Below are 18,158 nucleotides of genomic sequence, written 5' to 3'. Positions count from 1 at the left end.
GACCACTTCAAAACCTTCTCGGTGTACATGGTCAAGTTTCTGTACTCAGGTCTGTGTTCTGGAAATGTTTAATTTACCAGCAGGAACAAAGCTGGTCAACGTGTGGAAGTCTAAGTCGAGTATCTCCTCTTTCCCTGTTGCCTTTAGAAGGGTCACTCTTAACAAGCCACAGACATTAATTAGTTTACTCTCCCTTAGCACACCTTATCCTACAAGGATAATTGCCTTCTTGCAAGACCCACAGCTTTCAGAGCCATTTATGAGAAAATCCAGGACTGAAGAATTCACAACATATGTCTCCACTATGGCTGAGAAATTACAGGCTCCTCATCCTGAGAGACCTCTACTTCCGCTGACAAGTACTCACAAGCTGAAAATTAACCACCTTTTCTGTTTCCCAGAGACTTTCACAAATTTGGACTGAACCAGTTGATGTAGCCAGCACACCTCAAACTCCAAACTCAGCCCAGATACAGTGACTAAGAATACAAAAAAATTGAAATATTGCTTCCAACCACTGTCATTAAGCACTCATCTTTTCATCGTTGGTAATCAGCCAGGCACAGGTCTGTCAGAAATACCCATGTTACAGGCCATGTTTTCATCATTGGAACCAATACTATAGCAAATTCTTCAGATTCACCTTTAGAATTTGGCTCCATTGCCTAAGCATAGGTCTCCAGCACCCTTTGAGATGAACAAGTATCCTGCCTTGATTTTAGTTGCCAATTGAAAGTGAGACCTGTCAGTGTCCTTTAATGCTATCTCAGAAATCTTACATCGGTTCATGGTACAGACACCTTTGTGCATCTGAATTAAGTCTACAGAGATGCATGAGCAAGCTATGTGAAATAATAGAGTTGCAAACTCTAGAGTTGTTCTCTTCAGCAACAGTGAAAGTTGATGGTTCTCCTCCAGATTGCAAGCTAAATAATTAAATTTAATTAAGGACTTCTGTCTAAGGTTTTTGTTTTGTTTTATTTTATGGAAAGATGAGTCACTATGGCATGCTATACATGGTATTATCTACAGAACAATAAACAACCTTTGATTAAAGATTTCAATCTTAATTTCTTCATTTTGTGTATTTCTCCCAGGCAAAAATATCCATTTTCTAAGCTGTGAGAAACACCCAGTCATTTTAATAGAAGCTGCAGATTTGAAATCAGGCTACCACTTTGAAACTGTCTTCAGAAGTATATTTGCCGTTTAGTTATAAAATAATATATTGAAAGAATAAAAAGGAGAGAAAAATAGAGATCTATTGAAAAACATACTTAACTACATATTTTCCTATAGTTTTAAAATTTGCTTTAGTTATTTAATAGGCCATATTGTAGGCAGTATGAATGAAAAAAACACAACAGTCAAACAAAACCCTCCACAATGTTTACATGTGTATGTTACAGTACAGCTGATATATAAAGCATTGTAGCAATAAGAAAGGTGTAAGATGCCAAATATACGACAGAATTATATATTTGTTGTTATACCTAGTATAGAATAGTTATTTGCTATTTAGAGAAACCAATGAAATAAAAAAGACTTGTAATATAAAACAATCCTTCTAGAGAAGAAAAAATGCAGAATTTTAAACTTTTTATAAAAATATGGATATATTTCCTTCAGTAAACATAACAAAATCTTTCTGAGGTAGCATGTGTGTTACACAGATGGAGGGAGATCACAGTTTTTCACCCAGTAATTATAAGGAACTCTAGCTAAATTAAAACTAAGACACAAAAGTTAGCTTTTTAACTACAGTATCATATTTTCTCACGGATACTGACCACTACCAGTAACACACAAAGAAAAGTCACCCAAGTCATGGCAAATTTTAGAAAGGTGTATAACATAGTACAGTGAAACTTACTTTTGATGATCTCCCAGTGGTCTCTGTCCAATGGATTTTAATAACGACTCTGGTCGAACTGTTAATTTTGGTGATGTCTTAGGGCTGGTATCAGAGTCTCCACTTTCTTCATCTCCCATGGCCTTAATATAGCTCCCACTTCTCATTCTTCTGCAGGGGATCTCTTCATCTTTCCCACCACCTGGGTATCCTCCCCATTCATCCTGAGGTACCTAATGGAGACCATAAAACACATCAACAAAATGTGCATTATTCTTTTCATGTATTTAAATGCATCCTTCAATTTTTCATTTTACAAACACAAGCTGTGAATTTTTTATTCTTCAGAAACAGGTAACATAGAAATTTCTAAGGTACCCAAATGATCTGGCAATTTAATTTCAACTTCAAGATTGGAAATTTTCAGTTTAGAAATGCTGGAGCCTAAGGCACAATCAAGTCATGGTTTGTGCGCTGAGCTACAATGTCTTATTTGCAGACAAGCTCTAAATTGCAGGAAGTTTGCACACAGATTTTCAGCTGATAAACAGTAAGTTGATCAGGTGTCTCCAGACCTAAAACTCTCTGAAAGCTGAGCACTTCAGTCTTTTACCAGCTCTTCTCATATGGGGCTTTGGCCGCTTTTCAGGAAGGCGAATGAAGTATTTGAGTTAAACTAAGCTATAATTTTGGCATAAAGGGATAGGATTCTCATTTAGGGTAAATGTCTGTGGAAAAAAAGGCACATGTGGCAATTTGATTTTTTTTCTTATGTAGAAACTGCAAAATAGTTAATAGAGGCTGTATCATATCAGGAATGTAGCCAGTTAATTAAAAATACATTTGGTTGAGGCTGCTTTCATGCAGTTGAGGTCGTTTATCAAATAGTAAGATTGGCAGTCAGATAATCCACAGCTGGTGGATGTATATCTCTCTGCACCACAAATTGGCAGGGAATTGAGCAGGAGTAGGTTTTCCAATCCAAAGTGAAATCAGCCTTGTTTTAAGACTTATGGGAAAATTTAGCAAGCCTGTCTCTGCCAGTATTGCTGATGCTTTGATTTTTTGTTTAATCTTCCAAGATGCTGAGTCCTCTGGTCCTAATCCAGAAACACACTTAAGAATTTACTTAATTTAAAGGATATAAACAGCTCTCTGAAATCCATTATAATGACTCATGGTTAAAAAGAAGGATGTGACAGAGCCCATCAGTGGACTAAGGCTGATGCACTTGGCAGCATCAAATCCTTTATCAACATAATGACTTCATATATATTAAACAGTACAATGGCATTATTTACAAATATACTATAAATCTGAACTTCCAGTTACACATATATTAAGCTGTTTCTGCAAAGCAAGATGTCTGATAAAGACTTTCAAGTCAAACATATTTGAGACCCTCTGCAGACAGAATTCACTGTGGAGCTGAAGCAAACACTCCCCTCAGTTTCAGCAGGAGATTGGACCTAAGTAACTAACATGATCTGCCTGTCACCTTTGCTGCTCTTTCAAGATACATGGCTTAGCCACACATCAGGTGAACAGACCTGGTGCTTGGAGCCCCAAAAAGGGATTAAGGGGGAAGTGAAGTTTTAAACGTGGGTGAACAACTGAAAATAGAGATATTAAATTAAAGAAACAAGCTCAGGAGAGAAAAATGAGGCTGAAGATGAAGACAGATAAGAAGAGATGAAACAGATCACACATATCAGAAAAATGTTAGAGGCAAATATGAGAGAAAAAATTATGAGTTACATTCCTATATAAAGTAATAGGACAGAGCATGAATCTAAATTAAATATGGGTTACATCATGCAAAGAAACAAACTTTTCATATTATTCAGCTTTGGATGGTGATTAGAAAGGGAGTGTAAAAAATCTTCCCAAACTTCAAGCCTGTAAATGTGATACATCACTCTCATTTCTTTTCCAAGACCTAGTATGTGTGAGATTAATGTTGGAGGAAGGTTTTTTGAGATACTAGGAGACCTAGAAGTATTTACATGTAGTGATAGTTGTAATAGCCAGACTTCTAAAATATACAAAATAAATCTATTTTCTTAAGCTTTTTTTTTAATCTACAGCTGGCAACACTATTAACTGTAAAAATCTGAATCAGAGAGCTGTATATGAAAAATTAATTGATAACACACAAACATACTCTCACTTCAAAGTCTTATTACTTTCCTGTCAGCATAGCTAAAAACAAAATCCAAATGCTGAAAAAGCATTTACTGGCATCTACATGGGCCCACTGCAAGCTATACTGTTCAATTTTCTGAACTAAAGCTGAATTATTATGTTCAGTCTTAATATTCTTTTTCAAAAAATTGATAACTTTTTCATAGAATCATTATTTTGGCTTGAAATTTTTTTCCTTCATTTTAGCTCAATGATAATTAAATAGAAAGTTTAAAAAGACATTGATCAATAACCTTTTAATTACTCAAATGCAAAAAAAATTATTAGTTTCTCAACTTCCTTTTGTCTGAAATTCCATGTTCAAATAACTAGATAAGGACTGGATTTAAATGAGTAAACACGGGCTTATTTGTTGATTGAAGTTGAAATCTTACTTTAAAAGATAGGAATGACTGATTTCTTTACATTGAAGTATCTAAAAAATTAAGTTTCTTCACTGTGATAAGGAGCTTCATGAGGATAAATCTTACATTTATGTGTCTTACTATTTTTGTTGACTACATTTCTTTTATTTTCTGGACTCAAATGAATTCACATAAAAGCTAAAACCGCATGGTACACACAAATGCACCAAGAATCCCCTTCTAACTTGTTGACTATCACAGAAAAAATTATGGTTGAAGAAACATTATTCACAATTAAAATATGTGCATATTTCTACCCTTCAGCCATTCAAAGGAGCAGAATACAATGAACACAGGGAAGATGCTTCTGGAGCCTGGCAAGCAAGTCTGACAATGTGCTCTCTCAGAAGGTTTCATGCAGAGCCTAGGAAAACAGCTGGAGCCCTTTCCCTGTTGTCAAAAGCCAAGGAAAGGGCCCTTGACATTGCTTTTCCTCATGGACTGATAATAAAAGCAAAACTTGAGGTCCAGTTTGGCCTGGTTCATCATTTGCTTTAGCTGATAGGTTAAATACTTGGAAAAATCTTCCCAAATCCAGGTCGTCTCAGACCCCAGCATAGCTTTAAAGAAAAGCAGAAGTGTTATACTAGTGTAGGAAAGATTTTTATTTTGAAATATTAACAAAAATATTTAACAGCATGTGTGAGGGTCATTAAACGTATATTTTCCAAAACATGAAAAGGGCTTTGCAGCTTGCAGAAATGCTTTCTTACAATAGTTACCAGCCCCTGAAATTCCCATCTGCAGGGTTTGCAGCTGCTAATTTGGAATAATTACCCTAATTATCTACTGGCATACAGTGATGAGTGCTGTTATTTATAATGTCTAAAAAGGCCTTCCTCCTGTTCTAGATGTTAACATGAATCCCTGTGTATGTAGTTTCTATCCACAGAGGAGTTAGACTGCATATTACCATATGAATTTCCTTTTGTAAGAACAATGAGCTGACAAGGTCTGGATCTTTTCATTTAATTCTGTCACTGGCTGCTGATTTGGTTATAACTATTACAGAGAATGATGAGTCTCTCTTACAATTTTCTCATGCACTGTTGCTGTGAGCAGCAGAACCAGGTTCAGGAATTTGGGACCTTTTAATTGTTCTGCTGCTAATTCAATGTGATATCTTACATTAGTCATCTGGGGCCGATTTTATCAAAGCACCTGGTACCTAAAACTTACTACATTTTATGGAGCTGATGCTGAAAGTGAACTCCAGAAACTTAGGTAGGATTCCACATTCCCTGTACAAGGCATTTGGGAGAGTTAGCTCCTTCAGAGTAGCATCCAAAAGGTCTCTTCAGTTAGCAAACAAAATGCAAAACATGAAGAAAAATCTCAAACGTTTTTCTCCTTTCTTGGGTTTATTGCACGTGATAACAGGCAGCAGAAAGGCCCTTCTGTCATTTCCCATTCACAGCCTAAAACCATCTTTTGAAGAACAAATTCAGATTTTTTTTCAAAGGACTGAGCAGCCTTATTCTCTCCTTCCATGACGAAATGGTTATGGAATTGGGAGACGTTACTGCTCACCTTCTAATCAGTAACAGTTGGAGTGCTCAGGAAGGAGAGGACTTAGACCTGATGTTAAACAAACTGGCATGCTCTCCTCTTTTTGTAACTCATGGCCATTTAATGAAACACTCACAGATTGCCTGGGGAGGGCTGGTTAGAAGAGAAAGACAACATATTTGAGAAGTTGTGGCAGTCCAGTGAAGTTCCCGCTGACTGGAAAAGGGGAAACATAACTCCCATTTTTAAAAAGGGAAAAAAGGAAGACATGGGGAACTACAGGCCAGCCAGCCTCACCTCTATGCTTGGCAAGATCATGGAGCAGATCCTCCTGAAAACTATGCTAAAGCAAGTGGAAAGTAAGGAGGCGATGGGTGACAGCCAACAGGGCTTCATCAAGGGAAAATCTTGCCTGGCAAATTTGGTGACCAACCTGCTACAACAGGGTTACAGCATTGGTGGATGAGGGAAGAGCAACTGATGTCATCTACCTGGAGTCGTGCAAAGCATTTGACATTGTCTCGGATGACATCCTTATTTCTAAACTGCAGAGACATGGATTTGATGGATGGACCACTCAGTGGATGAGAAATTGGCTGGATGGCCACACTTAGAAGAGTTTCAGTCAATGTCTCAATGTCCAAGCAGAGACCAGTGACAAGTGGTGTTCCTCAGGGCTCAGTACTGGGACCAGTGCTATTTAACATCTTTGATGGTGACTTGAACACTGGGATTGAGTGCACCCTCAGCAAGATTCCCAATGACACCAAGCTGTGTGGTACAGTCAACACGCCTGGGGGAAGAGATGCCATCTAGAGGGACCATGACAGGCTTGAGAGGTAGGCCCATATGAACCTCTTTAGGCAACCTATTCCAGCATTTGACCACACTCGGGAGGAAAAAGTTTTTCCTTATATCTAATCAGAGATGGCCAATCTAGGCTACCATTCAGGAACTAGTGTTAGCAGTGTGTATCTAAGAACTACTGATGTCAAAACTGGGAGAACCAATGAAATATTCTTTCTTTTGGACTTTGACCACTGTTAATTCAAGTTTTTTAATTTCAGTTTAGGATTTAGCTAAAATCATCAAATTGGCAACAACCACTGGCATTTCAAAATAGATTTGCTCCTGTTGTTCCACCCACTTCTATGGCATTTCCTCCCAGCTCCCAGAATTTTAAAGGTGTTCCACCACTAAATTGCTGATCTGCTTAAAATCTGGCATATCACTTTACCATCTAAAATGAAACACTTGTAAATAAATGCCTTGGAGCTGACTATCACTTCTTCATATTTCTCATTCTCAAAGGTTAAAATGACGATTACCTATCTCACAGAAGTCCTGTGAAATTTAATTAGCATGCAGATGTAAAATGCACTGAAATATTCATTACGACCTAAATCTTACCTTAGTAATATAAATTTCACATTTTACTAGAAGCTGAAGCTGTCTGTGCATGTAATTAGATTATAGATGTTATAAAGAAGGATAAGATATGAAACACTATGTAGTAGATATGTAATTTTTGTAATTTTATGCTTTCTCAGCCTCTTCACAAAGATGACCCCCCCCCCAAAAAAAAGAACACAATCTGTAGGTAAGAGATTTTCTTTTAAATCATGCCTTCTTCAGAGAGCCTCAGAAAAACAGCCTTTGTGCAAAGCTGTAAGTAGATGGAAGTAGATGACAATCTTACAAGGCAGACAGCAATGCTTTTTAGCATGGTAGAAAGTTTCCTCGATATTATAATGGAAGGTGCGTGTAAAAGTTCTATCTATCTATCTATTAATAACATATATATAAAAATATAAAGTTATATTATAACATTAAAGAAATTTTAGGGTAAAACTGCAGCTGCTACTGTCAGGATGGAGTGCAGCTGGTGTGCACAGTATCTGCTGCCCAGTAGTTCCCCAGGCAGCAGAACCTGCAGCCTCAGCACATGCTGAGGGGAACTGAACTGGGGGTGTGGGGGGTCTGGGGTGAAGGCACCGCGGCCAGGCCCTGTCGTACTCCCTGCAGGGAGGGGAACTTGCTGGTACCATGTACTGATAAAACCACGTAGCAGCTGTCCAGCAGGGAAGGTAGGGGAAGGTGTCGGCTGTTGAACCAGCAACTGGTTCCTTGGATGAACTTTGCTCATTATAATCTCTTTGTAATACCAAAGCACACCTCCATCTCAAAGCTACCCACCTCCAAGGTAAGACCACCCCTCACTGAAAGTGCGCTTTACATTTTTATTGACTGTACCTTTAAAGGTAAAGTGAGAGAATTTTACACCTATCAGTAACAAATGATATTATGACTGGAGTCACTCAAGCTCCACCTAAAAGTAAAGAAATAATACAAAAGTAAGTTAGGAAGAAGTTAGGGAAGTCTCCACTGTAACTGTTGGGACTGACCGATGGGCCAGACCTGTCTTCTCCCCCACGGGGAGGCCTCTTGGGTAAGAGCTATACTATATTCTATGTGTGCTTAATGATTTACCCCAGCTGGCTTTTATCAGTGATTAGACTTTGTATACCATTCTATGCTTGTTCTTGCAGTCAGTGTACTATCAATGGCAAACTCGAACCCTAATCTGTTACAAATCTGTATGATAAAATTTCTCAGCTGAGATCTGTTTTGTGTGTTTCCGGGAACTTGAATAATTGATTTGGTCGTTGCGTCTGTCACCGGGAATCCCTGAACAGGACGGGTGAATCACCCTCCAATGCAGTGTGCTGCCCCATGGAGTCTCTGTAGCGAGCTCTGACAGGCTGGCTGGGTACAAGGGTCTTGTCTTTCCTGGCATGTTGACAGACTAGTTGAACATAAAGGGTTTGGGGAAAACCCTCCCCCTTAATGTGACAGGTGAGAGCTGGACCTCTTGTGTTTTCAAACATTTTGCAGATGAAAGGACAGTGACCAATTACTAGATTTTTCTTCTAATGACATTCCCCTGTTTACTGGATGCAGACTCTAGACCCTATTGGTCTAGCTTTTGCAGGAGGGAAAAGTGCAGTATCTGAAAACAAAAACTTTGTTTCCTCAGACCTAACTTTGTGTCTTTGCCTCAACACCATTCCCTGAACATTTTTGACTAGTTTTTTTCTGTGGGTTTTTTTTTTTTTTAATGTGCTGATTCATTGTTCAAAGAATATGAATTATACAATGAAGCCATTCAAAATCCTCTACAAAATATGCCGGGGACTCCTCCTCACCACTAACAATGCCAATCCTCGTAATTAGGTGTAATTTTCACAAGACACGCCCTACTCCCCAAACTCCTTGACAGCTCAAAAGCACAGAGAGATCTTGCAGCATCCCCTGAAAGGCCGCTGACGCTGTCCATCAAGGCAGGAGCTAATCTGGAAAAGCAAGAGGCATCTTTGCTTGCCAGCCATTCTCTCCAGGCTTTGGTATGAACAGCCATAGTATCACAGGAAGATGAAGGACATGCCATAGATCCCAAACAATATATATTTTACACTGGGTTGAAAAGAACTTGAATTCAGGAATTTGGGAGTTGGGAATGGATAGGACAACCATGCAGATCACAGAACACAAACATAACGTTCCAGCTGGGAGATGTTTGAATAGGCAAACTAAGTGCCAGCATTATTTACTGCCCAATTTTCACGTTCCAAGCAAAGCTGCACTAACTGATACTTGACAGAAAGAAGACTTCTGTCCAGTGTACTCAGGATTGCTTAGTCACCGCTTCTGTATTTTCTACAGAACAGTGTTCTTTTCATTTAAATTATACTTCATAACTCGTATTTCAACAGGGATGAACTAAACCAAAAAGAACCAGTACTATGTTTCGTTTCCTAACTGGTTCCCCAGCAACAATGTTAACTGTAATCTGAGGATGGTTAAGTACTGTAAATAGTGTTGTGAGGACTCTGTGGCTTTGTTTATACTGTTTGGATGAATGTGGGCCAAATGCACACCTCCTGACCTGCTGTGCTCATATTGCTGGCAAAGACCTTTGCAGTTCAGCCACCTGCAAATCCTCTGCTACATTGCTGGGTCTCTCTGGGACCCTCTGGACTCTGCGCCATTTTGACACCGTGGAGTGAGGTGCAGTCAGATGACAGTGGTGGGCTTGTCCTCACTGTAAGTGATTTTAGCCTGCTCAAAGATTTAAAAGATTTAAATCTTTTTAAAAAAAGAGATTTTAGCTCACTGAGATCTGGTGCCAGAACTTTGACACGAGTTGCGCTTGGACTGAAGGGCGGGCTTGGCCTGTACTTAAAAAAGAACCTATATATATGTAGCTTCTCAAAGACACAAACCCAGTACAGGTTCAACCAAGAACCCTGGGTTCCAGTTGGCTGCATATTTCCTTTGGTAAGTGACCCAGGATGCTGCTTTGTGGTCAGCAGAATCTGCTTTAAAGTTATACTACCATCATCTTAAGTGGGGCAGATTTTCCTTAAGCAATATTCAGCTTTTCAAGCAATGCTAGTAATGGTAAAGTGACTTAGAGTGCTGCCTGGAAAATATAATAATAAAGATAAGTAAAGAAAAATTTTCATCTGAACTGGTGAGCTCCTCCAGCTCACTGTGCCACTGCACAATCATCAGTACTAGCAAGACAGAAGGATGAAAATGGTGTGATGATTACCCCATGGCTGGGCATACCTCAGTGAATGAAGTCCCACTGTCCTGCCTGGAGGTCAGCTGGCCTGCAGCACTCTGCACCCATGATACTGAGAAATCTTTGTCTCTAACTGAGTGTGACTACCAGGAATGGTCCCTGGCCTGTGCTAAGCCCTGAGCTGTACCCAGGAACTGTTCAGGGAAATTTGGCTGGCTTGGATGAAAACGATGCCCAAGACAGCTTGAGCCACATAACAGTACAGAGGATCAGGGTGCAGTGCCAAGGAAACCATCCCGACACTATGCAGTTTGATAGCATAGATGTACCATAAGGTAGCAATTATTGTAATAATGGAGGTCCACAGAAGCATCAAAGACCAAGACTTGGAACTTCTCATGATTGCCACGAAATGCAGCATTTCTGCCAATTAAATTGCCATAGTTACACACCCAGAATTTGTTTTTCTATTTCTTTGCCTTTCTGGGCCAGCTTATATCCGCATTTTCCTTTACATCGTTCTCTATAAATTGAATTAATTTAGTTACAATGCAAATTCTGCTAAAACCAAGCGTGAAAAGGCTAAAGACTTAAACTGGATTGCAGCTTATCGCTTACTACAGGAGAATGGGAGCCAGGAATATACCTGCCAGCAGGGCTTCCTGATTGACAGGGCAGCAGACGAAGCCCAAGGGACCACAATATCAGCAACTGAGGCTAACTACAAGTTTTCCTGGCAGATATCTTTGGGAGAGGTAGACTGAATTGCCTGAACCACATTTGCAGAGCGAATGGAACACAGCTATCTGCACAGTACAGTGAAGAACAGCCTGGGTTTTGTGACTGATGAAGCTGTGGGAGAGAAGACCCTCTGAGTGCATGAGGCATGTAGTCCCACTCACCGGGGGTCACCTGCATCCCTGTGGCCTTGCTGCATCACATCCAACACTCCCACAGGTAGCTAGGGGCCTGTGTGGTACAGGGTAGGCACTGCAGTGCCTTACTATTCTGTCCTTTTCTAGCCACTTTCCGAAATGAGAAAATAAAGTGTCATCAGCCCCTTCAGCCCAGGGTCTCAACACTGCATGACTTATCAGCCAAAATCACCTGTAAGTCCCCCTGGAAATATCTTTGCCTTTACCACTGCAGACGCTAAGGGAAATTCAGAGTTGTCACCTTATGTGAGTGGGACAAGACCCCACAGACCATTCATTGTCATAGAAGTATAGAGTAAGAGACAAAAATGCCCTTAAAGGAAGAAAAGGAGAAGTGCTTCCAACACACTTAAAATGCACAGCAACTCTAAAACCACAGAGACTGCAGATGTAGCAAGGACTCCAACGTTGCAGAGCCAGTATAAGAGCTAGACAGGGAAGAACCTAAAAGGCAGCATATTCAGGGCTGACCCAAAAGATGGCCTGTAGTAAACAGGGTCTTATGTAATCTAAGCAGGAAATTATATCACCTTTTAAAAAAACCCAACTTTTTATAGGGCTACTACTGACAAAAAACAGCACGTCTTTAAAACATAAATAATTGTAAAGGCTATGTAATATATATATATATGCCTTTCATCCATTTTTCTCAGTTGAAGTAATGATTGGCAGTTTTGAACAGTTATTTCCAGATGATTCAAATTATTTGGCTGACAGAGTGAAATGGGTATTTTTTCCTGTCTAGATACTAGGTAACGCTAAACTATCTGCACACTTTTCAAAAGACCAGTTCCTCTACCAGAAATACCAGGACCTTGTCCATATAGACGTTCAGCCATTTAAACACACCTGCATCTCCACTTTGAAAAACAACCTTTGAGCACAGCACTGTAAGATGGCCAAAACTAGATGCAAAAAAAACCCCAAACCAAAGCCACGTTTATGAATGCTTCACCATTGTTTACAGTCACCTGTTCACAGGAAAAACAATACAGACTGCTCAGGAGAGGAGCAGGGTCTGCCCTAGGCGGTAAGACTGTATTTTAGGAGAGTGTGCAGTCAAGACAGCTCCGGGTGTGCATCCCTGGCAGTCTCATTTGACAGATGCAACTGGCCTGAGTGTCTAAAATAACAAGCTACTCCTGCCTGAAAACTTCTTCAGACCCAGTAGCACCTTTGAGTAACAACTGCAAAGGTCAGCCTTCAGCTTTGGTGAAGTGAATGCTGAAAAACAATTTGGCATTGCGCTGTACTAACATTATAAAGGAGGACAATTTTCTCTGATTAAAGGGCAGTGGGATCATGGCCTCCCTTTTCCACTCCTAGCTTTGACATTTCTACAGTAATAGGGACTTGCTTTGGCAGCTTTAAGAAAATACTAACTCTGAAATCTTTCTACTCTGGTTTGGAAAAAAGCTTCAGCAGCTCATTTCAGCCGATATGAGCATCTTAGTACATGGGCATGGAAGCGATGTGCTGTTGTACCACTGATTAACACAGTAATTCAAGATACCAGTAATGGAGACAAATGTTTGGTCTGAGCTTTACACCACCATTGATTGAATGTATTTATTTTCTTTTTCTTTCTCCTTTTTCCCTTGGAAGGGGTATTTCAGAAGTATTCTGCGTTTTGTGACACACAAAACCATCAGCATTTTGTAAATACAGGGAAGTGTCAACTTTATTAAATCCTTTTTATTTAACGTTCTTTAAATTGTTAAGTGCAATACTTCAGAGATATGATGGGTAGAGAGAACATTATAAGGAACAAGTACAAGTGGTTAAGCTTGCTGCTCTGTATGGGAGGATTACACCCTTACTGACCTGGGGAATAACTCCAGAGTGGCCCCAGGTGCTGTACCAGATGTTGCAGGCTGACATTAACATTGTGAACAGACTGTAGGGCATTAACGGTCCCATCATTTCCCATATTGTCTGGGCCTCTTCTTGCACATCGCCAGTCCTGACTGGGAGGGCACAAGGCTAGCTGAGACATGCTTGTGGGGCTGGAATGGGCTGTAGCAATCAAAATGGTAGCGCACATGCCCATGCTAATTTAGGATGCAGGCTACCCTGTTAACATATTATCTATACTAGCTCCTACTGCTGTGGAAACAACCCAGTCAATTCTGCAGTGGGCACTGGTCATAAATCATTGTGAAGGCAGCATGGGTGATAGTGATTTGGATGTTAGTATCAAAACTTTGCTAGCTCTGGCTGACTCCACAGTATGCACCAGCTGGTAGAGTATTGGACATAGCTTCTGTAGTTTGTATACAGGTTTTATGTCAAGCAAACAGATACAATCTGGTTTCACAAAGATGAAGTGCTGAGAAAGGTGCACTGAGTTCAGATCCATCCAACCCTGCAAACCAGAGGGAGAGTGCAAAGCAGTAGCATGCCTCTCAAGGGCAACTGTTTCGTTTGTGGGAATCTGTCCTGTCCCCAGAAGACTTCCTGGAAAAATGAGGGCTTAATACCTGTTTATCCATTAGCTTGTCCTCAAAGCTCTTCAGGTAGGCATAACTTAAACCAGCAAAGAGTCTTGTTGAAACAGCTGCTTTTTTTTTTTTTTTTTTCTTTTCCTTTTGTAAGAGACCAACTCTTGTGCTTTTCTTTCATTCTGTAGAGAACACAGCTGACATTATTACCCACATGCTTAGCAGTGCCACTGCTGTAACGGATGACGCTAGTACTTAAATGCACTAGGAGGACAGGAGTGGGCTGAAGCCATTTTTAGAACAACATGCTATTTTCTTTTTTAGTGCTGACTCATCCACCGTACCTTGTGGTATGTTTACCTTGATTGCTTGCTGCTTCACGGGCTGTTGAATGGATCAGGAAGGAATATTAATCAGTGACATGCAGCATTGTGCTCCAGAACTTCAGTGATGGTGAGTGCTATCCTCTTGCTTATCTTTTGGCTTTACTGTAGAAATTATTTTCTTTAACTAGCATTCACAGGCATTTCAGTCCTGGAAACTGTAAGCAACACTTTTGTATTCATCATTTTAGCACAGCTATCTACTTCATATCCATTTTTTCTGATGAAAATCTTTGCTCCTCACTAGTACTCATATCAGAGTGAAATTAATCAAAGTCGTTGTACTGTATACATGTTGAACCTAATTAGCCAAAACAGCTGATGAAGACAGAAGAGATCTCACAACTCATTTATCTTTTTCTTAACATATTTTATATTAAAATTAAAATGACATGGAAGGCAGTAGCAGCTGCTATAGCTAAAACTATGCAATAGTGCGCTTTACTGTATGTGCGATCTACTTGGGCTATTCTGCCTGTTAAGTGAGATGACGGAAGCGTTTAGTGCCCAGAAATGCAGTTGTAGATTGATTTGTCTGCATTCAAAATAGAAATTAAAGGCCCATGCATAAAAACTGTTGCTAGTCATTCACAAGAATCTGACAAATGCTATTAGTGTACAAATGGCTGCTCTCTGACCTTGTGGTGCTAGCTGACCATCCGGTTCACCTTAGAGCAAAGTTGATTTAACAATGAGCTGGAGCCCAAAGGGGCTTCCTACTCTTCCCTTCTCCCTGTACGTTCCCACCACCTCCACGTGAGCTTTAGATAAGAAAAGTAATCACTATTTTATACAGCTTTATTTCTATTAATTTAGTTCTCTGAAACTGTCCACTTCAGGGCCAGGTGACCACCCATGCTGGAACTAGGCGTGTTGACTGCATCACCTCTAACTTACAACAGCACACTCCCCATCCAAGGAGATCCCCCAGCTGAAGGATTGTCTGTGGAGGAGCAGGGAGTGTGAAACCCTAAGAGAGGAGCCAGAGACTAAGCTTGGAGGTTTACCAGGCTAAAGAAATACCTGCTTTCAACTCTAGGACATGATTTAAGCATCTAATGTGCAGATGCTTTCAAAACTTCTCATCTCCTGTTTTCAGGTATCAGTGGATTTGGTAGAAGATCCCTTCTCAGAAAGAAATTTTCTTTCTTCACTCTTCAGAGTTTCAGTTTTAAGGAAAAAGCAGCTCAGCTCAGAGATTACTGTGGAAGGCAAAATGGAAGCCCAAAACCACAACACAGAAAACACAGGCCTAAGGCACTGCCATGGTCTTCCAGTTTGGGACTCCGTATACCTAAACTCTCTAGTGGAAAACAGAAGTGGCAATATTTTAAACAGGCGTCAAAAGAAAAAAAAAAACCAAGAAGGTGACCAGTAGATAGAAAAGTGAGCTGGGTACAGTGAATCCTTGTATAACTAGGCAGCAGAATAAATAGATATAACTATATACCAGGTATACAACTAGGTAGCCATATATATATATCTATTATAAATTTATAATATTATTGTATAGACATAGAATTATTTTTTTATTTTGTGGTATGTTTATGTATTCATATATAAGATCACTGAAGGACTATAATTTCACAGATTTGCTTAAAAAAGTATTTAAAAATATATAACTGACATCACTCAGGAGAAATGGCTTTTAACTTCACGTGTTGAAATGTTATAAACACAGAGATCCTGTGAAGGGCCTGGGGTTTTATGCTAATCTGTTCACTTGTGCACCTCAGGGAAGTCTGCTGCTGCATAATCAACTTCATAATCCCTTGAATTCTCATTGCCAGATATTCTGCAGCAAGGCAGTAAACTCTCCTAGCTAGGGATTCTGACAAGTCTCTCTACCTTTCCCAGTTTCTGAACCTAATGATTATTTTTATCCAATCATTATTTAGTGATGTTTCTTACACTGCCATAAGAAAAATTAAATATCCCTCCTCAGTTTTACAGATAGAGTAATTTCAGTGTGCAGTGATTAACAAATTACATTTCCTGGGTCAGAGAGAAAGTTCATGGCGGAGCTAATAATGGGACTTATATCTCTGGTCTTAATGATTATAGTGTGACGGCACAGCATCCCTCAACGCAGAAGTTTCAAAACTAAGCGTTTGGTTATGACAGTGACAGAATGGGGTCCCTTCAATTTGTTTGCTGACCTTCAGCTAGGGAATAAACCAGCCACTCAGTCTGAAGGGTATCTGTGCTCTGAATGGCATATTTTGTAATGACAATATTCCTGTTATAGAATTCCTGGTATTATTGCTTTGGACACAACTATAGATCCTTTATGGTAGTAATAAAGCACTCCAGTCTTAACAAATTTCCATTATAGGATCCCTGTGGACAGGGAATGGCTACTATCCCATTTTTAAAGGGGCTTAAAACCAAAGACCACAAAGTCTCTGGTGCAGCAAATATTAAAATTCATGTCTCCTAGATTTTAAGCTGGATGAACCTTCCAAATTACTGGAAGAAAATTCCTTTCTGCAGTCATCCCAATTCACAAAAAGCATAAAACAATGACTGCAAAAAATATGCCTTCCTGCTCCCTAGGCTTGCCACTGGGCTTGATCTAAAGTTTAGTGATAACCAAGTTAGCCTGTGAACTCAGTGTTTCATATTCACTTGAGGATGCTAATATGCGTTGGCAGTGAAGAGAAGACTCATGAAAAGTAAAATCTGGTGACTTCTGCAAAGAAAAATGAGATGTAAGGAGTGGGGACAATGAAACATGATGAGAAGGAAAGCACAAAACTCAGCAGGGATGTAGAGGAACCAGAACTGTCTGTGTAGAAGTAGGAGTACGTCATGGTAAGGAAAAAGCTAGACATACCTAAACCTCTCCGTCATGTCAGAGCTGTACACATGGTTTTAGAACACAGACACAAATGCAAGCCTCTGCAGTGGATGTGCTTCCAGTTCTGGCTCGAGTTAGATTAAAAACTTCCAGGCTGTTTTACATACATGAGAACTGTACTTGGATATGATAAAATATCACAGCTGCCAGTCTAAATTGGTATCAACTTGCATGGTAATGCTATGATGTTGCAATTTCTTTATTTTCCTTGCTCTGCAATGAGGAACTTTCCTTGTTTCAGTCGGGAAGACTGATCCCAGATATCGGCATATACATTTGAAAAGATCTGGCTCTTCAAGTGTGACTCATTACTATTGGACCCCTATTGCTCACAGGTGGAAAAGCTCTGCACAGAAGTACAAGGATTGCTGCTAATCTGTGCTTGCTGGCTTCTGCAGAGCTCACAGGAAATGAAAATCTCTAAATACATAAATGTGGAGTGGAGATTTGCCCACGTAAGAATCAGTTACGTTCTGGAGAAAGAGAAGTTCCTTAAAAAAGAGTAAAAGAGAAGGTACTCAGAATAATGTGGGTTTTGCAGGCTGTACTTGCTAAAAGTACCTAAGGGAATATTCGTATACTATGTTTTTCCCAGTGGTAAAGCTAGCTGAAGAAATTATCCTTTCAACAACTCCCTCCTCCTGCTCTGCTCCCACTGCAATTCTCTGTACACCCTGACGTGCGAATGTCACTTCCCATGGGACTCTGCTGGACCTAGGCCATGATGTAAAAGTCTAAACAAAGTATTTTTGAAGCTGTTTTCTAAGCCTATATCACTTTAAGATCCAGATCAACATGCAGCATCATAAATGGCTACATTAGCATTACTTTGGGGTGGCAAATGGCAGTAAGCAGCAGGCATAGAAGTTTAAATATTGGAGAAAGTGGGAGCTTCTTGTTTGCTTCTAGAGAAAACAAGTGTGCTGAACACCACCACAACTAGTCTGAGTGCCAGGCCTGAAATATTTGTCTCCCTGAGGT

General features: G+C 39.9%; 1 protein-coding gene across 1 annotated transcript in view; it reads right to left on the bottom strand.

The window, feature by feature from the left end:
- Positions 1–18,158, bottom strand: part of DLGAP2 (DLG associated protein 2) — a 109,552-nt gene that overhangs the window by 74,192 nt on the left and 17,202 nt on the right. Inside the window, exon 3 of the mRNA XM_037392774.1 lies at positions 1,874–2,085. Within this exon, the coding sequence (XP_037248671.1) occupies positions 1,874–2,085 (212 nt within the window). The remainder of the gene's footprint in view (positions 1–1,873; positions 2,086–18,158) is intronic.

Source organism: Falco rusticolus, chromosome 6 (assembly GCF_015220075.1).
Source record: "Falco rusticolus isolate bFalRus1 chromosome 6, bFalRus1.pri, whole genome shotgun sequence".
In the NCBI taxonomy this organism is placed as follows: Eukaryota; Metazoa; Chordata; class Aves; order Falconiformes; family Falconidae; genus Falco; species Falco rusticolus.
Note: the sequence above shows the minus strand (reverse complement) of the source record. Positions and strands in the feature narration are given on the sequence as shown.